This window comes from Meleagris gallopavo, chromosome 22 (genome assembly GCF_905368555.1).
Source record: "Meleagris gallopavo chromosome 22, MGAL_WU_HG_1.1, whole genome shotgun sequence".
In the NCBI taxonomy this organism is placed as follows: Eukaryota; Metazoa; Chordata; class Aves; order Galliformes; family Phasianidae; genus Meleagris; species Meleagris gallopavo.
The window spans coordinates 9,877,498-9,901,033 of NC_139425.1; the positions used below are offsets into that span (position 1 = coordinate 9,877,498).

General features: G+C 46.6%; 2 protein-coding genes across 4 annotated transcripts in view; one reads left to right on the plus strand and one right to left on the minus strand.

Annotated features, from left to right (window-relative positions):
- Positions 1-6,415, minus strand: part of RTEL1 (regulator of telomere elongation helicase 1) — a 36,864-nt gene extending 30,449 nt beyond the window's left edge. For 2 of the 3 annotated variants that reach the window (XM_085241799.1, XM_085241797.1), the window contains exons 1-11: positions 6,349-6,415; positions 6,113-6,230; positions 5,097-5,295; positions 4,743-4,836; positions 4,043-4,124; positions 3,366-3,426; positions 3,028-3,103; positions 2,483-2,567; positions 1,477-1,542; positions 868-1,021; positions 214-252 (exon numbers count right to left, since the gene is read on the minus strand). In XM_085241799.1, coding sequence (XP_085097925.1) covers positions 214-252; positions 868-1,021; positions 1,477-1,542; positions 2,483-2,567; positions 3,028-3,103; positions 3,366-3,426; positions 4,043-4,124; positions 4,743-4,836; positions 5,097-5,295; positions 6,113-6,214 — 958 coding nt within the window. In that variant the 5' untranslated portion in view covers positions 6,215-6,230; positions 6,349-6,415. Of the gene's footprint in view, positions 1-213; positions 253-867; positions 1,022-1,476; positions 1,543-2,482; positions 2,568-3,027; positions 3,104-3,365; positions 3,427-4,042; positions 4,125-4,742; positions 4,837-5,096; positions 5,296-6,112; positions 6,268-6,348 lie in introns of all 3 variants that reach the window. The other variant, XM_019622193.3, reaches the window with a different exon arrangement.
- A 4,886-nt stretch (positions 6,416-11,301) lies between these two features.
- Positions 11,302-21,802, plus strand: STMN3 (stathmin 3). The gene is made up of 5 exons (XM_003212073.3): positions 11,302-11,494; positions 19,244-19,339; positions 19,806-19,981; positions 20,432-20,623; positions 21,378-21,802. The coding sequence occupies exons 1-5, from the start codon at positions 11,476-11,478 to the stop codon at positions 21,435-21,437; spliced, it is 543 nt and encodes a 180-aa protein (XP_003212121.2). The 5' UTR covers positions 11,302-11,475; the 3' UTR covers positions 21,438-21,802.
- Positions 21,803-23,536: the final 1,734 nt, after the last annotated feature.

The following is a 23,536-nucleotide window of genomic DNA, read 5'->3' on the forward strand; positions in this document are numbered from 1 at the left end:
GGGATGCATTTATCTGCCAAGTCTCACCTTCCAGGGAAGTAACTGCAACTAAACATTCCACAAAACTCTCTGAAAAACAGAGATTTCTATGAATGACTCAGTTGTTAACAGTAGATGAATCTGATGATCTAGATGCTGACCAATTAACCTTTTGAAATAGTTACAGTAACAATTTTTAACAACAAAACAGAAGAAAAATAAAAAGAACCTTACTCTTTATCTTTGCTATATCTTCAAGTTCCATGTTCAGCCCTGTTGAAGAAAAGAAAGATTTTAAGGAGTGTTTCACATCTGTTTCATTTCATACCTAGTTTCTTCAAGCCTTCTCAGAAATTATCAGTGTGGAAGTTAGCACTATGTACATAAGAAAAACATTTTCTGTATTCCATTCACTGTCCTTTTTCATGACTGTAACAATCAGAAAGCTCAATGGAATGGTGATATAGGAAGCACAATGACAAAAGGACTAGGGCGTAGAAAAGGAGCTACAAAGAAAAAGTGCTCACCTGTCTCTGAAGATCTAGGCTCACAAGGAAAACTCCACAAAAGGAGGGATCTCCAGCCAGAGAGTAGCTGTCAACCCTTAAGTGAGGTCTAAGAAAGGTGCAGCCCGGCTCCATCCCTGCCTGTCTCACAGCTGAACTGCCTTCACCTGTGCTCTCATGACTGACCAGGTCCTTTCCCCAGGTGCTCAATCAGTGCTTTAGGCCGTGACTCAACAGTTACCACACACATGGCATTTTACATCACATTGGTTTGGCCAAAGACTTTGTGTTTGCCTGGCATAATTAATAACCAATCACCCAGAAAGATTTAGTTTCTAGTTATATTTCCCAGTAAAACAGCAGTTTGTGGCTGCCAACACACCTGAACTGATGCTCTCCATATTGAATTCAGCATTTACTTCATTCTGTTGAACTACTTTGGCTTGTTCTTCCAGTACTACATTTATAACATCAATTGCTGAAGCCAAATCGTAGGCTGTCAGGTCAAAAGAAGATGACTCTTCACACAATCTTTCCTAAAATACCAAGGAATGGAAGCATTATTTAGACTGTACAAGGTGATATTTGGTCAGATGGTTTCACAGATGATAATGTGTAGGTGAGCAGACTTGACTTCCTTTCTGTTCTCCAAGCTCAGGATGGAGGACGTTTTCAAATATCTTAAGATTTTGACTTACACTGGGCATCTTTTTTTCTGGAACACAGAAAATGTTTCCTAAACACTACTCTCTTTTTTTTTTTTTTCTCCATTATAAAAAGTTATCATATCCATCAAGCAGCAAATCAGAGTCATCAAAATCTCTTTAGGTTTTAACAGACATTACATCAGTGATCATACAACCATGATAAATGACATTAACAGAGGACACAGTTGAGTGCAGACTTTACAGATTACTTGTTATACAATACTGGTCTGTATTTCGTTTTGGATGATGTCTGAGAAAAGGCAACAGAACAGAAACAAACCTACCACATTGTGAGCTTCATCAAATATTATCACAGTCCCCTTCAGCTCTATGTTGTGAGCTTGTCGGCTCTAGAGATGAGAAAGAGAATGAGGAACACTTATGGAGATTACAACTGAGACCGTATTAAAGAAGAAAACATTTCTACCATACTAGGATTTACAGGTTTATCAGAATTAAACTCACTCATCATTTTTGCCAATAGGGATCTGGGAGGAGTGAGGTGTAAACCAGGGAGATTTAGCTTGTGGATTATTTCTGTGTTGTTTGCTTTTTGGTTTTATTTTTGCAAATTTATTCTTGTGACATCTGTGCTGCGAGTTGATGCTCTGAGGACATCCTCAGCAACAAAATATCATCTAACTTCACAATGCTTCCTTGCTTAAGGTGGTCAGAGGTTTTTGATCTTTTTGCCTCTCGCAGTAAAGGAACTTAATCCAGCTTCACCTACAATTCATGAGTAACAACTGGTTGCAAGATGTTAGCAGATCTGTTTCCTCAGGAAAGTTCTCAAAGGTTTTGTTTTTTATCTGTGAAACATTGACAACTTATTGCAGCAGCTCTTTATAAAGCCAGCAGCTATGTACAAGAGCTGTCCACAATCTCTATGGAAAGGTTCACGCTCACTCTACAAGCCATGTTGGTCACTGCAGAAACAAAACTTTCTCAAAACACGTGCAGAGCCACTGCCAAGTATGCCACTGATGGTTTGATTTCAGGAGGTAAATATAATCAAACAACAAAGACATCATATTCTGCAAAGCTAATTTGAGCAAGACCTCAAAGAAAACAACACAGAAAATATTTGTTAACTGGGGGAAAGTAAAACTAAATAGAGAAAGCCACAAAAGGGCATCCCCTGATTCTGCACTTGAAATGAGTTTTGATTATTTTTGAAGCACAGCACACAATACACTTCCTTGCTATGCATCTGTTCTCAACAGCTCATCCACTAAAAGTCAACCTGGAATAAAAATAAGAAGATTGTATTTAAAAACAAAGATATGCTACCTTAGCATCCAATAAATAGTTGTAAGGCATAAAAATGATATCTGCCTGCTGCTTCAGGCTTCGAGAGAGATAATAAGGACAAGCTCTGTTAAAAAAAAAAAGTAGCACAGGTTATAATGTGATAGTTGCAGAAATGTTGAGTGCATTCATCATTCATGTACTATGTTTCATGCTCTCAGTGGTTTCTAGTCAATTTCCTAATGAATTGGAACTGACATGTTTGATTTTCAGGCAAATAGTTCTATCCATGCAACACATATAACAAAGTATAGAAAATATGCCTACCAATGCACGCAGCTCAGCTGAACAAAGAAAAAAAGAAATTAAACGAGAAAGAGTGCTATTCTTTCCTGCATTATACTTTTAAACCCGTAGGCAAGAAGTAAATGCTGGGCTAGGCTATTTTATCTCAATAAATCAGTCATATCATTCTCTTAAACCTGAAACAAAACTGCAATGTTTGTCACATCAGATGACATTGGAAGCCTCGACTCAAGCAAGAATCAAAATACTGGTAAGGAGGAGTAAGATCAGAGAAAATCTACCTGTGCTTGCTTCCATTTTTAACCAAATCTTCAATATCCATGATTGAATCCATCAGTCCTTTCTCTGTAGACTTCTCTGTGAACAGTTATAACATTACAACCAGAGGTTGAAGTGAAGGTACCCCACCAGGACTTCTTGTTACCCTGGTCATCACACTCATCCACTTCTTACATTTTGTTCTCGAAAAACATGAATGCAGAGCACAACACACACATATACATGCATACCACATACAAATACACACAGAGACTCTGCCTACTCTTTCAGACTTCTCTACCTGCCTAGCAGACAAATCCCTCACCAACAAATGGGGCTTTATTCCCACAGCCAAGCTTACCTTCCACATTGTTATAAAAATGACAAGCACGAGCCATCACTTTCTTTCGGCACATATAGATCTGCAAAATGAAGTACTTTTTAGCACAGCTTGTCAAGCACTGTGAAGTGAGCTAAGAGATCAAGAGTTATCCATTATCCATAATGCCACCTAATGAATAAACACAGGCCAGGGTTCTTCAGTTTTAAAATCAGGCATCCTTCTGTTCCCCTGAGGTTACATTCTGTGTGTGTGAGTGGCACAGAACACTCACATGTTTGGAGGAAATTTGCTTATATTTTACTACATTTTTCTGAAGAGCAGCCTTTGACATTACTCATAAAAATAACAGGTAAAGCAATCACTGAAGCATTATTTTTAAATGGTTGTTGCCATTGAAAAACACTGAAGTGCAGACCCGAATAAACTGCAAACTATTAATCACCTCTCATGTTCTACACAATCACATCCTCCTTCAAATGGAAGATGCTACCAAAAATGCCAAACCAAATTTTGCACTAAAATAGATATGGCAAGTTCCACAAAGCTCATGAAAAAAATGAGTATCTTTCACTACAGCCTCCAGTGATAAAGCAACGTCAGGCTTTGTCGCTGGAGGTCAGAATTACACATTTTATGTCAAAATAAAAAACAGCCTAGCATGTTCTTGTTACACGTTTTCAAGGCTCTGTTCTCACCTGCATGTGGTTGCTCTCCTGTCGTTTCACTTCAGGATTGATGCAAAGCTGCTCTCTGGAACCCAGAACACATACCTTTGGCCTGTTCAAACAGAATATACAAACCTGGTGTTAAAAATACAGCAAGAAAGAACACAGTTGAACAAACCTATGTGGGGCTTAAGATCTCAAATGTGAGAAGTTCATGAGAAATAGATGAGCATAGAAAACAGGTCAGAATCATAACCAATGAGTTAGTCTGTTTACAACAGCCACAGATACACTTCATAGTACTACATTTCTCCCAGGAACAGTGGGAGGTAATGAGTAGCAGCTTACATCATGCAGTAGAAAATCTGGGTTTTGTTATGACAGATCAGCCAGATAAGCTGGGGCTGCCACCTATTGCAAGCTTCTTGAGAGCTGTCATTCTTACATGAATAAGATTATGACAAGAACTAATGCAAGGAATTTCAGAAGCAAATGTGTGAAATAAAGAGCCTAAACCAGACTGAATTCAGGAAATTCTACAAGTGAAGGAAAAAAAAAGCAATGAAGAACTCCAGGTTGTACACATGCACATTAAGAGAGCTACATTTCAGTGAGTATCAGTTTTTTATAGCTCCATACATTTATACAGACATAAATTCAGACAGCAACTAAACCAGTATTTTCCTCCACCTTTTCTTTAAATAGGAGCACCATCCTAAATCATATTTACCTGTAGACTGTGTTCTTTAATTCGTTAATGACCTGTGTAAGCTGAGAGTGAGTTCTGGATGCATAAATTATTTTAGGAATGTCTGTGTAATACGCTGTCACATAGAGGGGGAAAAAAGAGCAGAAAACCACTATTAGCACAACAAGAAGAACATGGGATATTATTAGTTTCCTTTCCCAGCTGGTGCTATGGCATAAAGACAGCAAGATTTTGTCACACAACTACTCACACACATAAAACGAGCTAAATGCACTTTTAATGCTCTAAAAAAAAATTAAAAATACATAAATAAAAGCAAGTGCTCATGAACATTCCTGCATCACTCCCACTGAGTATAAAAATCAAAGAACTCACCTGGGATGTCACCATCTGTGGCAGCATTGCCCCAGGAAGACATGGGTCTATCAGGGAAGAGTTCGACTCCATTCATACGCTGTGCAATTTTGCGGGCTGAGATGGTATCTTTGAAATGTTCCCTCCAGGCCAGAGTGGAACAGAGCAGGCATAGGGTCTTTCCTGTACCGGTAGGGCTCTCTAGAATGCCGTTTACTTTCTTTATTGAAGAGAAATAAAAGGAATAAGGGAAAAATGAGTAATTTGGAGGTTCAGCTAAAACAACTGCATAGGGCTGTGCTTTCTCATACAATAGAAAAATACGTATCAATATAGAAGTTTTATAAGCTGGGATTGCTTAGTCTGGAGAAGAGGAGGCTCAGAGGAGACCTCATTGCTCTCTACAACTTCCTGAAGGGAGGCTGTGATGAGGAGGGGTTCGGCCTCTTCTCCTAGGCAAACAGGACCTGAGGAAATGGCCACAAGTTGTGCCAGAGGAGGTTTAGGTAAGACATAAAGAAAAACTTTTTCTCTCAGTGGTCAGGCACTGGAACGGCTGCACAGGGAGGTGGTGGAGTCGCCATCCCTGGCAGTGTTCAAGAGGCGTCTGGATGAGGAGCTACGAGATGTGGTTTAGTTTGTGGTAGCAGTGGTGATGGGAGGGCGGTCGGACTAGATGATCTCGTAGGTCGTTTCCAACCTTGTGATTCTAGGAGCCTGTGATTCTAAAAGCATGACCTGTAGGACCGTCTAACCGACTTAGTGAGCTCAGTCTAAAGCCCAGAGTAAGAGGAACCACGACGCACAACATTTCAGCTACAAAGCCTCTGCTCCCAGATAACAGCAACAGGATGAGAGGCGATGGCCTCACGCCGCACCAGGGGAGGCTCAGGCTGGGCATCAGGAGGCATTTCCTCTCGCAAAGAGCGGCGATGCAGCGGCACAGCTGCACGGGGGGCGGGGGTTCAGCACCCCTGGAGCTGTGGGGATGCGGCACCGAGGGACGCGGGCGGCGGGGCTGCGCTCGGTGGTCTCACCGTCTGCAGGCACTCGAGCACTTTGGCCATGTACGTCTCCTGGCACTCGTAGGGCTGGAAAGGGAAATCCACCGTCACGCCCCTCAGCGTGATCCTGGGCATCGCTGCCGATCGACCCCTGCAACGGAGCAGCGCCGTTAGCGGCCGATAAGAACCTGGAGACAGACGTGGAAAGGCCGTTTCAAGGCCGTCCCCCCCTCCCGTCCCGGCACCGCTCGCAGTAACGCTGCCCCCACCTCCCGATCCGCCGTTCGGAATCCCCGCTCCGTATCCCGCGCCCTCCCGCCCCCCTCGCGTTGCGTAACTTCCGGCTCACGCTCTCGCGAGACTTCCGGCGTTGTCCAGGAAACGAGGCCTGTGTAGGCCGCGGCGGGGCTCTGAGTGGGCTGCGTTGCGTCCCGGCTGGACCTGGGGCGAGCGATGGGGCTGGGGGTTCTGTGCCGCCACTTGTGATCTGTTGTGGAGGTCCTAGGAGCCGTGGGCTGGGAGGGGCCGAGCCCTGATGGTGGTTTGGTCCTCAAGGGCAGCAGGGCCTGAGCCTGAGAGAGGCTCCTCTACCCTGCTCAGCCGCTGTGTGGCTCAGGCCCTGGGAGACAGCAGGTTGGTCGCTAAAAGGGGCCAAGAAGCCGCTTTTCTTAGCCTGTCCCCCCTGGGCTGTGTCCCTCCAGTGTGTCAGTAGTGGCTGGAGCATCTCCTCACCTTGTTAGAGGCTCAGGGTGATGGGGACGGCTGAGGTTTCTCTCTGGAGCTGCTTTTTGCCCTGGACACCTGGCACCCTGCACAGACCAGCCACATAGCAGAGTTTGCTGTGGAGTCACCTTGCCTGGTAGATAAAGGAATGTCCCTTTCATTTTGTTGGGCCTCGTGGCTTCTGCAGTAAGAACAGTAGTGAATTTTGGCAGGTGTCTTTTGCTAAGGGTGAATGTACTGCTTCTTTGTTCTCCTTTTGCTTCCCTTCAGCACAGTTCTCTGCCTGCCTTCAGCCTCCTGTCGCTGGTGCACGTGGCCAGGAGCTGCCTGGAGGCTGCAGCCCCTCAAACCTCATGTGTCACAACCAGCCCTGAGCTGCTCTGTCCTCATGGATCTCTGTGTGTAAGATTCCAGCAAACCATGCAGCTCTTGTAATAAATGGGTAGGTGTGGTTTACCTGGATCCCCAATTTTCACTGAACTATATTTTAAGTGTTTACATGAGGAGGAAAGTAGGAAAAAAAAAATGTTTCAGATGCATCTCCCTGCGTTGTTGCAGCATCCCATGCTGTTAGACAGTTGCTGTGAAGATGCAGAACAGGATGTGGTTTAATTTACTGTATCTTGACAGATATCTCCTAGCAAACTGCAAGGGGTAATGTTTGTATGTAGAAGTGTTCAAATACTTAACAGACCTTAAATGTGAGTTTGTTGCATAACCTGATCTCAGACTTCTGGTATATTCTGTGTTCGGTTAGGGGAGTTTACTTCTGTGGCTATTTTGCTTGCCAGTCTTTAAGCTCCTTGAGCTGAACTTGCCTGGCTTGTAAACTGTCTTTAACTGCAGCTAATGGGCTGGAGAGATTAGAGTTATTCCTTCTGTGCTTTGCAGTGCTCCACACAAAATGTAACAATTTATTTTGCATCTGTTTCTGAATGTGCCAGAGAGCTCTAACTTGATATTCATTGTGCAAGATTATGCTGGAAAAGAAATGACTTATTAAAACTGAAACACTGTGAGAGTGAGCAGTAAGTTTATAATGGCGAATAAAGGTTTAAAAATGATCACAAATACGTGGAATTTTTTGTCATTATTTCTTATAACTTTCCTACACTGAAGAAGAATAACAGCAGCACTATATCAAATGAGATTATTTTTAGGGTTATTTAGGTAGCGTTGATTGAAGCAGTGTTACTTTTAGAGAAGAGCTGGAAGGCTACCAAACCCAAAAAGGAGCGTGAGTCAGCAGCCACGCTGTTGTCCGGGCCGTGTGAGTCAGCACTGGCTGAGGGCTCCTTATCCTTCTGGAGGATTGGTTCTCTGCACCATTTACCTTACTTGACCAACTCTGCAGTGCCAGCATTGGCAAGCCTGTCATTGCTGCACCTGAGTATTCTAAAATCAGAGAGCAAAATCTCACAAGGGGGGGGGTTGTTTCTCATTAAAGTGGCTGAAGAATTGTGGGGGTTCATTGAAGCTAGGATATCTGTTTTGTGTTGTGACACAAACACAATAAGCACAAGAATTTGTCTTATGCCTGGACTTTCATTCTGGTTCCCGGCTCCCTCTGTTCTTTCAAGGCAAAACTTCGAAGAGGGAGAAAGAGAGAGGATAGGGAGGTTTTGAAGAACAAAACAGATCAGCACAGTTACTTGGCAGCCCACTCCCTACACCCTTAACACTTGTTAGATGATAAACCAAGACAGGAGGACATGCAGCCAGCTGAGTTTTTCTCACTGCGTGCTCAGGTCAGTGGATGTTGATTTTTGGATGAACCATTTTTCATTTGAAGCGGTGCCTTCAAGGAGAGAAACACACAAAGGAAAAACCTTAAAAAAGACAATTCTCAAACTTCACAGGGTGTGAGAGTGACTGAAGTGAACTGCAGGGCCTCGTGCAAGCAGAAGGCTTGTGCAGTGCAGAAGTACGAAGTGCACCACCTTTAGTTTCTCAGAGGCCACCTATGCAGGATTTCTCTTCCCAATCAAGTGAGAATCTTGAGGAATGGGAGGAGACTTCGAAGAGCAGCATCAACTGACTGTGAAATTGCTGCTATCTGTAGGAAGGATATTTTTCTCCTTTCATACAGGAGATGATTAGGTTGCCATTCACTGTCCTTCTGAGCATGTGTGATGGTTCCCATAGCAACCATCTAAAACTTTTGTTTGGCCACATAATTATTTGGTTCTTTTGAATCCAGGTAATCCAGAACCTTGATGTCTTTTCCCTGTTGGGTAACAGCAAAACAACAGCTTTCCTCTTTGACACTGACTTTTCACACAGTCATTCTGTCATTAGGAAAATAAGTAAACGCCCATTTTACAGATGAAGAAGCTGAAGCAGATGGGATTAATGCTTTGGTGGAGGCTGTACAGCAATCCCTGGACCAGAGCTTGCATCTTCACGTGCTCCAAATTTGCCCTTTGTCATCTGTGGTTGCTCAGCCCTCCAGCTTTGTACTGCTAACTTCTGTATGCATGCTGCAGTTGTAGCTGAGCACCCAGGGCTGACCTGAATCCACAGCTTGCTTTGCACCTTTACGTGACTGAAGTAGCACAACTCTTCTCCCCGACCCAGTCCCTTTTGTACAACTTGGCCTCATTTCTTAAGTGCACAATGGTTATGAAGAAGAAACATCAGAATAACCCCGTTGTTTCCTTGCCTTCAGGGAAACATTTTCTTGATTTAGTGCTGATATTATCATGGATTTCTTGTATTAGTTAACAATTTCAAGGGACTGATGGCTGCCCTGTGTGGAACATTTATTATTTCATGCCAACTAAGGCAGCTTCTCCCAGCTTGAGACTGCAAACAGTACAGGAAGGTCTCATGCTATTGCCAGGCAATGTGTTACTGCCCTGTATTGCAGTACCGTAGAAAAATAGAACTTGAAAAGACAGTTGCATTTAAAATAAGGAAGAAAGATCACCCAGTGTAAGAGACGGATCCAGCATTAATTATATTGAAATTATTTATGTGTCAGGTCATCTGGAAAGTGTAATCAATACTGGAGCTGAAGTGTGTGCTGTGTGGCATAGCCACTTCCATGAAGTTTGCTCGCTGTTTCTCGTACAGTGTGCTCCAATGGGACGTGTGCTTGGAAGTGTTCTGTGCCTTTTTCTAAATAAAAGAATGAAAACTCGTGCAACTGATGTCTGGAAGCTTCAGAACGTTGCAAGGGGTAGGCAGACCCTGTCTGACCTCCCGGGTGAATCAAAGCCAGAGCTGACGCTGAATAGAGTGGGAGAATTCCAGTGTTGGTGAGCTCAGGATAGCTGTCTTTACCTGCTAATGGGGAAATGTATTCATGAACCATAGGAAACTTCAGCCTGCAGCCCTCAGGATGACCTATAAAGTCATAGAAATTCAGCTGAAGGAAAAAGCAGGGGATTTACAGATGGGAAATAAGCCTTGAATAGATGCAGGTAGCAGTTAATTGTCCACTTGGGGTTAAAAAAAAAAATAAAAAATCCTGCTCCAAACACAGAGTGGAAAATTGTGGATAATGCCAATATTATCCTGAATTAGACTTAAGATTTTTATTTCTGTGATAAATCTTTTCATTTGATGTACAGTGCTGAGGGGATGGGGCTCTTGGATACTGGGGGAAAGGATCGGAAGAAAGGGCTTTGAGTCTTCCAGTGCATTCAGCAGGCATTGCATGCAGCTCCCATCCCTGTTGCAGCAGCGTGAGCAGCCCATGGATCCCTGCAGCTGCTGGGGGGGGCCTCGGGAGTGCCTGCATTGCAGTGCACTGGGGGGGCTGCAGCCGGGGGCGTGCAGGGGGCTGCAGGGCTCTGTGCAAAGCCCAGCTGAGGGAAAACGTGGTGGTTGTGTGGTCCTGAGCGTGGCTGGGGGACGTGCTGCAAGAGCACAGGTGTGCTGGCCTCTAGGAGAAGAAACAAAGGGGGAAATGGTGGAAAATGGAAAAAGAAGAAGAAGAAAAGATGTCCCGATCCCTGAGAAATAATAATAATGAATGAATACATATTTAGAGACAGAAAAGTTCCACTGGATTCAGAAGGCTCTGTTCTGCTCTTCTGCATCTACTTTTACAGCACTTTCACCCCTAACTGCAGCCCCTTTGGTGCCCTGGTGCACAAACTGTGCCTAAAAGCACTGAGCCCATCAGGGCCCCCCCCAGCACTGTTTGGCTGAGAATGCGGCAGGGTTTGGGCTCCGGCTGTGAGCTCCATCCTCCTCATTAGCAGAGCTCAGAGCTGCTTCATCCATTTCATTAAAAAAAAAAAAAAAAAAAAAAAAAAGAATGGAATGGAATGAGATGAAATAAAGGAAATGAGAAAAGATGCAAATAATAAAGATAACAAAGATAATTCAGACAAAAAAATAATTTGCTCGGTTTTGCTTTCAACGGATAAAAGGGAAGGAGAGCAGCAGACAAGAAAGGCAGGCAGAGGAGAAGGCCATCTTTTGCCGGAGCTGGGTGTGTCTGCCCCCCACCCACCTACCACCGCCCCCCCCCCCCCTACCCACCACCCCCCTCCTCCCGGCTCCGCAGTTCTGGCAGCGGGCGGACGGGGAGGGACCGCCGTCAAAGCCGCCCGGAGGAGCCGGAGCCGCTCATTGCCGCCGCCGCGGACCCGCCCGTCCCTCGGCTCCATCCCCGCTCTGCGGGCGCTCCGCTCCGACCTCGCCTCCCCGTACCCAGCAGCATGGCCAGCACCGTCTCAGGTAGGGCTGCTCGTTACCCTTCTTCTCTTTATATACACAGATATATATATATATATGGAGGTTTTTGGATTTTTTTTTTCCCTTTGCCCGTGCTGTTTTGGATGCATTGTTCCCCACCAGCACACACCCCCTGGTGTGAGGCAGTGGGTGCTCTTTGGATTTTAGTAGCGATCCACCCGTGATAAATGTGCCTATTTATGCTATGGCTGCTGCTGCGTTGCACCATCCGACGGTGCTGCTTGCCAATTCATGGTTATTTCTGCAGTGTGATGCAGCTTTCTTTTTATTCCCTTGAATAAACGTGCATGGGTGTAGTTGGATGCAGAGAAATGCGAAATGGCATTTCCCTACAATTCGGTTGTGTGAAGATTATAGGTTGTTTAAATGGATATTGGAAAGAAAGACGTGGAGAATTAAAAATCCCTTAAAAAAAAAATGCCTAAACCCAACCTGGGTGCGCTGCTGTGCGTTCTCCCAGCTCCCCACCCTGTGTTTCTTTCATCAGATGCTCCAGGGGAGCGGTCCTCTGATGGCGCTGGTGAAGCAGTGCTGCAGGGCAGCCCTCCTCCTTCCCTCCCTCCTCCTGCAGCAGCACTGGGGCTCTGGGTGGGCTCTGCTCCCCTGAAAATAATCCTCGTCCTTTTGAGCCGGAGAGCAGGAATTGAAATGGCTGGAGGTGGGGCGGAGGAGAAAATCCTGCATTGATACAGTGGACAGTGGGTGTGTTCAGAGGGTCTTTCTCTTTTCCCTTAAAAAAAAAAAAAAATACATAGAAGTTTCTGGAGAAAATATTTACTGTTCATAAAGAGGGGCTTGGGTGGGTGAAGCTGAACCATGCAGGGCTGGGGTGTGGGACTGAATAGGAGGAGAAGGCAAAAAGGAAATGTGGGGAATGCTTTGTGCCCCCTCTGTGGCAAAGAAGCAGGCAGAAGGCAGCAGGCAGCAGGCAGCATCCCTGCCTCTTCCCCTGCCCTTTACTGGGTCCTTCTAGGCGTTCTCTGTTCTTTTCTCCTTTTAAAGGGAATGGAAAGATGGGAGGTGTTGTGGGGTGGGTGAGGTGCGGTGGGCTTTGCATGCAGCTGTAGGTGGGGAAGCAGCACATCAAAAGGTGTCTGAGTGCTTGGAAATCTTCAGCCATTGTATGCATTTGTGCAAGTGCCCCCATGTCAGAGCGTGCTGGGAGGTGCCCCCCAGCTGCTCCCACCCTATGATGGGGCTGGGGGTGTTTGCAGCTGGGAAGAGGACATGGAGCCACTTAGGGGGACACAGCAGGCTGCTTGGCCATGACACCAAGGGTGCAGCAAACCCAGCATGGGTAAGGTGCTGGATGCATCCCCTATTTGGTGCGTTCTTGCTTTCCTAGCCCCATGCCCGTGGCACATTTCACCTGCTGGAAGATGCAGTTTTACTACCAGGGCAGACTTTGGATCGTGCAGAAGTGTGTGCTTCACAAAACCATGCTTTTTGTAGCTCTCTGCAAGCAGAGAAGCGATGTCAGGGGGTTGAAATGCAGGGCTGTGGCAGGAAGAGAGCAAGGCTGAGCCTCGCCCAGCATTGCAGCGAGCAGCTTCCCACCAGCTGCTGTCTCCATAGCAGGAACAGCCTGGAAAAGCAGGAAAAAAAGGCAAGCTGCTCCTTAAAATAAGGGGAAAAAAATCTTGCTTTCTCTCTTCATTATCCCCAGCCAAAACTAATCCATGCTGCAGGGAGAGCAGCTGCAATTGTCTGCAGCTGGTGCTCAGGGGCTGATTCCCCCCGGGAAGATTTTCTTGGGTTTGTTCAAACAAATTGCTGGAATGGTAAGAAACAGGGCTCGCTTCCCCCCTGTCCAGCACTCAGCACTGCCTTCCACCTTCATTTTTTGCTGGCCAGGGTTGTGCCTGCTAGTGCAGAAGCTGAGGGAGCAGCAGCACATGCTCAGTGCAGGTTCAGCTGCAGTGCTGCAGGGCCGGAGCCCCACACACCCTCCTGCAGCAGCTGGACAAAGCTTTGTGCTTCCTGCAGCTCCTAATGGGATCCTGTGGGGCTGGAGTGGTTCCCATGGTGTGTAGGTGTCTGGGTTGAGCAGAAGCTGGGAGCACCAGCTCCCTACATAGAGATTATGAAATGATGCAGTAAGGTGGGAGCCCCATGGGCTTTTCTTGGATGCTGGTGTCTGAGAAGGAGGAGCCGAGAAGAGCTGCTGCTTGGCATTCATGGATCCTGGAGTTTTCCCATCTGCACTGAAACGTCAGAGCTCTATGGCCTGACATGGGTATGGGCTGCCCTCTTACTCCCTTTTCTGAATGGTGTTGGTGGACACCAAACAGCATTGCTCCATACCTTCCTTTCTACTATTGGTGACATTCTCTTTCTGCCACACCTCTCCATCGCAGTGTTCTCAACAAATCACTATTTATTTTCTCTCTCCATTGTTGATAGAGTGCATATGGCCTGTTTTAGATATTTATGGTACTTTTATTGGGACTTCAGTTCTGCAAGCCAAGAGAACCTCTTGCTGGCATTTCTTTTTGATTTAATTTTTTTAACTATCTCCAAGCAGAGGATCTAAATCTTTAGGTAATATATTTTCTTTCTAAAATATTTTCATTGGTGGCACCATGTTGGTACTGTATTGATCTCTCAGATATCTCAAAATTCTCCTATGCAGAAGGGACCAGAACTCTTGCTCATATCTTCAACTGTGATTTAGAAATACAAAAGAGATAGAGAGCAACCAAAGTCCATGTGTAGCACTTCGGCACATCCCAACTGGTGAAGAGTGGCCCAAGATATTTTCTAACAGCCCTTTTATTCTTTTGAAGTATCTCTACGTGTTTAGTGCCATACTGCAGAATCTTGTGTTCTCTGAATGTGTTTATACAAATAATATCTCTGTATAAGGTGCCAGTACAATAATTCTCAGTTAAGGTAAAGGAAACCAAAGTCCAAAGGGACCAAATGGCTGCCTGTGGCTCAGTGTGACATGGAGCTCCTCGCTTTGTCCCATGAAGAGCTCATCCTATTCCAAGCTATTTGAAAGCAGCTTCTCTTTGTCTTATCCAACCATGACTCTCCAAATCTGCATTTGTCCCAAACCTGCAAACACTCTGGGACAGCTGCCTCCATTTTGGCTCCTTCAACTGCTTTAGCAAGCAACCCAGTCCATGCTTTTCTACTTCCTGGTGACCATTCACTAACCCACTCAGGCTGCTGGCTCTCTGCTGCACTACTCAGACCCTTCTCCCTTGCTCAGCCAGGAGAAGGAGAGATTTCCCTTATTATTTTCCTGCAAAACACTCCACGTGTTCAGCATTAGAGAGTGAGTGATTTGCTCATCTATTGGCAGTGCATAATGCATGTTGATGTTGCGTTACACGAGTTGCAAATGAAACCTGGAAGGGAATGAGCCAGGTAATAGGAAACCACTTCTGGGGATGGCTCAGCAGATGTCCGACAACAGGCAGAGTGATCTTCGTGTCTGTCCTCATGAGTGATTCCACATACACCCATAGATACCACATGGGTCTCTATAGAAATGGAGATGCATCAGTCTTGTTCCTCAGGATCCCACTGCTTTCACTGGTTCTCCTTCCTCTTTTGGTTGTGTGAGCTCTCGCGCTGCTCTGGTTTGGGATACGGTGGAGCAAGAAGAAGGAAGTGAGTTCGACTGAGGCAAAGGTCTTGCCATCAGCTCGATGGCAGTGAGAGTATCTCCATCCTGTTGTACTCTCAAAGCTTATCAAAGGTTGTGGTTGCATTTGTTGTGCATGTGACGTAGCATTCTTTGTTCTGAAAGACCTGGATCACTGATCTTCTTTGCCTTCTGTTCATATTTTAGCTACATTTACAATTGGACTATTCTCTTCTTATTGTGGTATAATATTCTTCACAGACACAATTTTTTACTTTTCCAAAGTTATATTTGCAAAACAAGTAATTTTCTTCTAATAACCTTCTTTTGACCTTGCTACCAAAAACAGCACATTCAGTCTAATCCATTTTAATTCTCCGAATTCACACAAATGATTATTAATGTGCCTCTGGTTCACTATGATTTACACTGTACTGATGTTGTGCCTTACCAGCCCTGTTCTATTTTGCTGGACATCATTAAACATCTAAGAAAAGGCAGGCTAATCAGACACCCTTCAGCTTCCTTTTATCTGGTCAAGAAGCGAAGAACCAGAATTTTTGACCAATATCAGGTTGAAGATGGGGAATCCCATGGTCCAAGCACATCACCAGTGGGAGATGGTTCATGTTACTCATGCCCTGCGCCCATCCCCAGCCACTTCTCTGTTTCCTGCTCCACAGCCACTCAGGGAGTAACTGGATGGTGTCCCTGGGGCTTAACTTGAAAATAAACACTTTACATGGACAAATGCTGTGTGTAGTGCTCATGGGAAGCAGCAGGAATATGAGGATGCATTATGTACTGCACAGCACTAGAGGGAGCACAGGAAATGGGTCACTGGAGAGAGCATGTTCATTTCTTGATAGGTTGGTAGAGGCTTTGGAATCTGCCTTGTTCTCCTTGCAACAGGGAGGAAGTAGTCTTACTCGTGCAATATGGACAGTGCAGGGAAAAGTTGGATGAAACATTTTAATTAAGATTAATTCTTGAATGGTGTGTGCAGTGGAATTGAAATAGAGCAGAATCAGATGGTGCTTGTTACTGGGCATAAATATTCAGAAGTATTGCTCCTTTTTAGATAGTATTGTCATTTAATGGCTACCTGGGGTCCCATGAAACAAAAAATAAAGTTTACTCCACCTTACAGGATGCTTAAATAAGAAGTCCAGCTTTTCCAGTCTAAATGTTATTGAAATATGTAAATTTGTGCACTGGAAGGCACATGATCTTTCCTGGCAACAGCTCATTGCATGTAATACTCTCGCCAACCAGCTGTCTTGTCTTGCTTCAGGAATTATTCCCCCTGACAAAAATATGTCCTCAGAACTTTACATCTATTGCTAAATGTGAGTGCAGGCACTCCTGAGGTAAGTTGATGAGTGCAAGACTTCCAGTTGTGGTCTTTTGCCCTGGGAGCTTTAAGCATTCTCTTTTTGATGCAACTGAAATTGAAAGTCTTGCTTCAGGAGACCTTGGATTTAATCTCCTTTGACACAGTTTCTTAAACAGTGACTCAGTGGTTATGTTCCCTACTTTTATTTGCAGTGTTAGCTTCCCCAGCTGAGCAAAATGGAGCTCTCTCAAGGGATCATTCAAAAATATATTGGGAAAAAAAACCTGACACTGAATTTGAGACCATTTCCAGGGGAATTATTGTCTTGGTGGCCTGACATTGTGAGCCTATACAAATGCCCCGAGTGACAGCTGTGACTGCTCCCCTGGCTGCAGTATCTGTTTGTAAATGCTCTGTTTGGTTTTGATTAATTGAAATCATCTTTATGTGTGAGCAATTGTGAAAGAAATTTAATGGTCCAGCCTGCAAAGTTTCAATCTGCACCAATGAATAATTAAATGCCAACATAGAAAAATAACTTGCCCTAGGAGACCTTAGACTTACTTTTGTTCTGAGAGGGTTGGACAACCCTCAAGCTAAAGAGGTGAGAAACAGTGAACAGACTGATGTTCAAACCTTAGATCAGCAAAATCCCCAGCAGAATTCAGCTTCCCATCTCATTTACAGTGCCAAATCAAGCCAAACTGCATAGAACCAGGATCTCCCTCTGCTCACTGAATTTATTTTCTTGTCTTAGCCTACTGACAGCGTGTCGGGCACATGTAACGCCTATTTTTCTTAAAACTACCCGAAGATGAGGTCATTGCGATGATTCTCCCGAGGTTCTGTATTTCCCCTTTTTCACGTAGAACCCCCGGCCTTGGCGCTGCTCGGGGTGGTGCTGAAGGGACAGCTCCGCACGGGGGATCGCGGGGATGGGGGGCGGTGGTGCTGAAGGGACAGCTCTGCACGGGGCCGTGTTCTGCCCGAGGCTGGGCAGGGGGGGTTCTCGCCCCACTGCCGCCTTTCCCGTTGCTTTTCCCCGGACCAAGCTGTGCGGTTGCCATGGATTTGCATGGCAGCGAGAGCTGCCCTAATGGTGAGGCTCTTTGGCTCTTCGCCCCGCAGCACGTCGGTCTCTGGGGCTGGCAGCTCTCAGCCTTGCTCCTTCGGCCCGTGTGCCCACACGCTGCTAATTGCATCTGACGGCTGGCGCCGGGGTGCAGCTGCTGGCTCCAGCTCCGGGAGAAGGACGCAGACCACTTCCAGGGCTCATTAAAGCACTGCCACAGCTCAGTGGAGCGATGTCCTTTTGTCCTCTTCTCTCCTCTTCATTTTAATTGACAGAGAGGGACGGTCAGTTTGTGCTACAGAAGGGAAGCAGGACAGGGAAGATCCCAGTGGAATGAAGGCAGCTGCTAAGAAGTGAAATCACTACAATAGGCCTCCTGAAATGCAGGGCTGCAGCACAGACACTCATCTACACAGAGAACCACAAAATCAGAACTAGGGAGCTACTGAAGTTCAAGTAATGACATATAAAGCATTGTGGTTTATAATAAGTGCTAGGAGTTAAACTGGTGGGTCAGCAATGTGGCATATCTTCTTAATGTCTTGGTTTCACACAGGATGAGGCATAATAGTAAAGCAAGGACCTTAGTGCCCTGTGTTAAGTGATATTGTCTCTCATTGGGTCCAGGGATCCTCCTCTGGGCTCTTGGCAGCACATTATGAGATATAGTAGCTTAACTGATGCGTGCCACCCTTCTGGCACAATGCTGTTTTCCAAAGTCTTTTCCATTAAGAACAAAATTAAAGATATCCTGCTTGGATTGCTGATGTAAACTATTCCTATCTGGCATGCATTTAATAGAAGAACCAACAGGGCATTAAAATCAGCATGTGGCATGAACTGGGAAAAGTTCAATACAGATCCCTGCTACAGCGCTGCAGGGATTGTTGGCTAGCCAAAGGAGCATGTTAAATAGGATGACATTTTGTAGTTGGGAGGACAAATAAGTGCTGATGTGAAGTATGCAAATAGAACCCACTTTTTTCCCCACCAGAATAGCTAAGGGAAAGCAGAGGAGAAGCTGTATGCTCTGCTGTTGTTAGGGCAGCAGCACGTGCATTTGTGATCTCTGAGGGTGCAGTGGTGCATCCTCCAGCTGTGGGAATGCTGAGCAAACTTGAGGGGTCACAGTGACAGAACTTGAAGGGATCGTGCATTTCCCTGTCCTTTGAAGAACGCCTCGGGACAGCATTTGCTGTGATTGCAGTCCGTTATCAACCTCTGCCTACATGAACCCACCTATGCCATTCCCTGCCTGCTCCTGCGGTGAAAGAGATACACTGGGAAGTTGGAAGTTCTCCACACAACTGACTGCAACTTTCCTCTTGATCCTGATGTCAGGAAGTTGCTGAGGGTTGAGAAATGTTGCAAGCTGTCAGTGGGCTTCTGACTCTGAAACTGTGATGGAGAAAGTGTTTGGGCAGCCATCCCTTTCTAGTTCACTACAAGGGCAGAAGCGTGTCTACTCTTTAGTGGGAAAATTTTCTTACACCTCTGCAGATGGTAAAATCCTAATGTGTATCTTCCTATGACATTCACTACACTGGCTGATAATTTAGTTTTCTCTGGTACTCCTTGGGGACACTTGGAAAACCCAAAACAGCCTGGAAATCTTCCACAGAAGCTGGTAGCTGTAAATGGTTTTCCCTGTGCCTACTTGCTTCATTTCTCCATGAAAAGGAGCTACTATTGCCATCAGACTCGTCATTGCTATTTCCTCTTTTTCAGCCTACAAGGAGAAAATGAAGGAGCTATCTCTGCTCTCCCTCATCTGCTCCTGTTTCCACACCCAGCCACATCCCAACACCATCTACCAGTATGGAGGTACGTAACTTGCTCCCACAGAAGCTGCGGAGCTGTTGACGAATGCTGTGGCTGACACTTTGCTCCCAGTGTGGGCACTTTCATCCTGGGGCAGAAATCCCCATCTCAGCCCAGGGTCCTTCTGCTAAGCCTCCTTCTCCAGTTTATACTGTGTAGACGTGACTCACATTTTCCCTGAAGGAACTGATCCCAGAGGCTGTCTAGTTCCTACTGGAGTGACATGCACTTTGTTAACAGCAGTATGGACTTTCTGTAATTATGCTGTAATTTAAATGAATTGAGCAGACTTAGAGGGGATGAAGCTGATGACTAATCAAGAAATTCTGGAAGTAGAACAAAATTATCCAGATCAAGACATGGAACTAACACCATTTTTCTTATGTGGAGAGCTCAGTGGTGCCCTCAGGTGAAGGCTCTCCTGAGTGTCACAGGTATACGGAGCTCTTGTTTGTTTTTTCCCCCCTAGATATGGAGGTGAAGCAGCTGGATAAGAGGGCATCGGGCCAGAGCTTCGAGGTGATCCTGAAGTCTCCTTCAGATTTGTCTCCTGAGAGCCCCATCCTTTCCTCTCCCCCCAAGAAGAAGGACCTGTCCCTGGAGGAGCTGCAGAGGAGGCTGGAAGCTGCAGAGGAGAGGAGGAAGGTAACATGATGCCCTTGAGCAGCAGTGGTAGACATTGCCCCAAACCCTAAAAAAATGGCTGATCAGCAGCAAACTAAAATCGAAAATGACTGCTGATGGCGTTCTTAGGTATTATTCAGCTATAGTCAGGTGAGACATGGAGAGGATGCAGTTCTGCAACCTGGTTTAGGAAAGAAATCGGTGTCCATAATTGTCCTCTGTTCCTAAAACTGCACTGCTGTATGGAGCCCTGTCTGATCCCATGTGCATGGTCAGGCCATGGGGAGTTCTTAGCAGCTGATGCAGGTATAACAGCTGGTCACATAGCCAGATCAGCCTCAAGCCTTGCTGTTATAACAGCTGCCCATGCTATTTCCCACATCACTGTGAATGCCTTCTGGAAGGAAGTGGTCAGCAAGCTCTGTGAGGTCCAGAGCAAGGCTGAGGGATGCTGTCCCATTGCCTCACCAGACCCAGGAGGCACAAGTGCTGAAGCAGCTGGCGGAGAAACGGGAGCACGAGCGGGAGGTGCTGCACAAAGCACTGGAGGAGAACAACAATTTCAGCCGCCTGGCTGAGGAGAAGCTCAACTACAAGATGGAGCTGAGCCGGGAGATCCGCGAGGCGCACCTGGCTGCCCTGAGGGAGCGGCTGCGCGAGAAGGTGAGTGGGGTGCTGACACCCATGGGTGGGTGCTGTGGGGTCTGGGGAGGCCATGGGATCGTTGGGTCATAGAATATCATGAGTTGGAGGGAACCCACAGGGATTGTGGAGTTCTGCCCTTGGTTTCACTCAGGACCTCCCAACATTCCAACTGTGTTTCTGAGACATTCTGAGAACCGTGTTGTCCAAGCGCTTCTTGAATTTGTGTCATGAGCAAGGTGGTGGATGCCCCATCCCTGGAAATGTTCATGAAGTTCAGGCTGGCTGGGGCTCTGATCATCTGACTGAACTGTGGATGTCCCTGCCCATTGCAGGGGAGCTGGGCTAGATGGCCATTAAGTGTCCCTTCCAACTCAAATGATTCTATGATTCTATGACCACTGCCCTAGGAAACCTGTTCCATGCCCAGCTACCCTATGGTGAAGAACCCTTTCCTAACACCCAGCCTGACCTTTCCTGGCACAGCTCCATGCCATTCCCTCATCTGCAGGGTTGCAGCAGGTTGGTATTGCTGCACTCCTGCCCTGCAATGCTTTGCTTCTTGCAGGTGAATCCCCCTGTCCTCGGGGTGTGTTGGTGTGAAACTGCCCCAATAGTTTTTCTTTGGCTGGTATAAACCATGCATGTGGGACAGGAGGAAAATAGAGCAGGCAGGAGCAGACACTGTTAGCCTGTACCTCTGTCATTGTTCACCCACAGCCCTTGGCTTGCCCTTAGGACTGACCATCTCATGTCCTCTCTCCTGTTTTTGCAGGAGCTGCACGCAGCTGAAGTCCGCAGGAACAAGGAACAGCGGGAGGAGATCTCTGGATAAAGGGCTTTTCTACACATCTAGCACCTGATTCCTGTTAACAAACCGACCAACACGTTTTATTTTGTTTGTCTAGATGCAGCGTTTGGTTCTCCATCCCCTCCCCCCCCCCCCCCCATCCCCTGGTGTTCGTCCCCCAGCAACACGCTTCTCTGTCTGCATCCTTAATCGTTCGGTGCTTGTGGGGAGTCACAGGTCATAGGGACCTCTCAGCAGAATAGCAGCTAGTTCACATGAAATAGAGATCAGTCAGTCAAACAGCTTCTTTGGAGGGTTTGTCCTTTTTTCTTTTTAAAAAAATATTTCTTAAATTCATGTAAAAATTGAGATATTAATAAATTCAACCAGCAGTGTCACGAGATACAGAATTCTTATCCGGGGGCTTTTACTACTCTTGGTGTTTGCTCTGAGCTAAGTATCAGGATAATAAGGAGTGATCATTTCTGTATATAAGCAAAGCAATGAGCAGAGTGTTAGTGGTGAGTGCCATGCTGGCTGCACAGCATTGCCACATGGCTCCCAGCCATCCCTGCAGCCAAGGTAGGCAGCAACCCAACGTCCTTATCTTGGGTGGATCTTTGGCAGCTGCTGTGAAAATAGGGGAGGGTCTCAGCACAGAGCTTGGTGCCATGTCATATAGTGTCCCCAATCCCATCTTTGTCCCCAGCCCCATTCCTGTCCTCATCCACGTCTCCTTCCCCATCTCCATCCCCATCCCTATCTCTGTCCCCATCTCTGGTGGCTGCAGGCTGAGCCTCCTGCCCCCCTGTCGGCTCTGTCAACTCAGCTCTGCAGAACCCCAGAAGGGCCGTCAGTCTGCAAGCTGCCAGCCCTCCATGATCACTTCGGAAAGCAGGGACAGGACATGGTGGTGAGGCTGCCTGCTGGCAGGGAGGATGTCGCTCTTCCCAAGGATGGATGTGGCTCAGTGGATGCTGAGGACAGGGAGCTCCTGGGCAGCACTTTGGGATAAGGACTTACCAGCAGCGCTGGATGAGGTGGAGCTGAGCAGGAGCAGTTCTGCAGGAAGGGTGAGGAGGTGTTCCCATGCTCGTTTCTCGGCTATCTTTAGCTTTTCAAAGCCTATTTTTAAGCAAATGTTGTCTCTTGGTGGAGGTAGGGATGAGTGGAGGGTATGCAAGTGTGACAATGGTAGGTGACAGCAGTGTGATGCAGACAGGTGGCTGCCAGCCTGGGGCTTCCTCTGCTACTATTGCCATGGCCTTGGGAGGCAGCTGAAGTCCCAGCACTGCAGGACTGTGCCCTTGGGACCTTGCACCCGCTCTGTCTCTGCCTTGAAAAGCTGAGAGGAAGCATTGCATCCAAATCATTGCATGGAATTGGGTCCAACTGTGCATGGGATGCAGTGCTGAGCAACCAGCCCAGTCTGTGGTGGAGGGATTTGGGGCAGGAGGTGATGAGGGTTACCCTGTGCAGTGTTTTGGTGCTGTGCTTTGGGGAGGGCAGCATGCAGGGGATGGGCTGCTGGGGTCCCTTGTGCTGTGTGTGGAGCAGAGGGGAATACCCCATTCCTGGTGGTGGGATGGGGCCCTGAGCAGCCTGATCTGGTGGAGGCAACCAGCCCACGTCAGGGGGATGATCTTTAAGGTCCCCTCCAACCCCAAGCCATTCTATGATTCCATGATTTGCACCACAGGGCTGTGTGCTTCCCTCTGCGTCCCTCCCAAAAAGCATTGCTGGCTCAGTTAGGACCTGATGTTTCTGTCTAAGGTATGCTTTAATTACACACACAAAACAAATGGTTATGACCCAAGAAAAAAAAAGAAAAGAAAACCCACCAAAAAGCCAAAGGGCAGCACTGCTGGAGGTCTGACCCTGAACTCTTTGCTGATCTCCCCACAAGTCCCTGAGGATCCAGGAGCAACCCCTCCACGGCCATAGAGGATTTCTGGGGCAACTCTGCTCCTGCAGGAAGGGCCCCCCTGGTGCTGGGGTACTGCAGAGCACTGGGGGCAGAGAGGGAACTGGAGAGGAACCGAGGGTTGACTTTCTTAGCAGTAGCCAATGATCTGTTTATAGTAGCAGCTGTCTTAGATACGCATCGTTGTAGAGCCAGCATCACTTCATCCATATAGTGACAA

Bases quoted from the DNA above. Each gene is read 5' to 3' on its own strand.
- STMN3 (XM_003212073.3), top strand. The intron at 19,982-20,431 runs GTAACATGATGC...TTGCCTCACCAG, and splicing joins CTGCAGAGGAGAGGAGGAAG to ACCCAGGAGGCACAAGTGCT. The intron at 20,624-21,377 runs GTGAGTGGGGTG...CTGTTTTTGCAG, and splicing joins GGGAGCGGCTGCGCGAGAAG to GAGCTGCACGCAGCTGAAGT.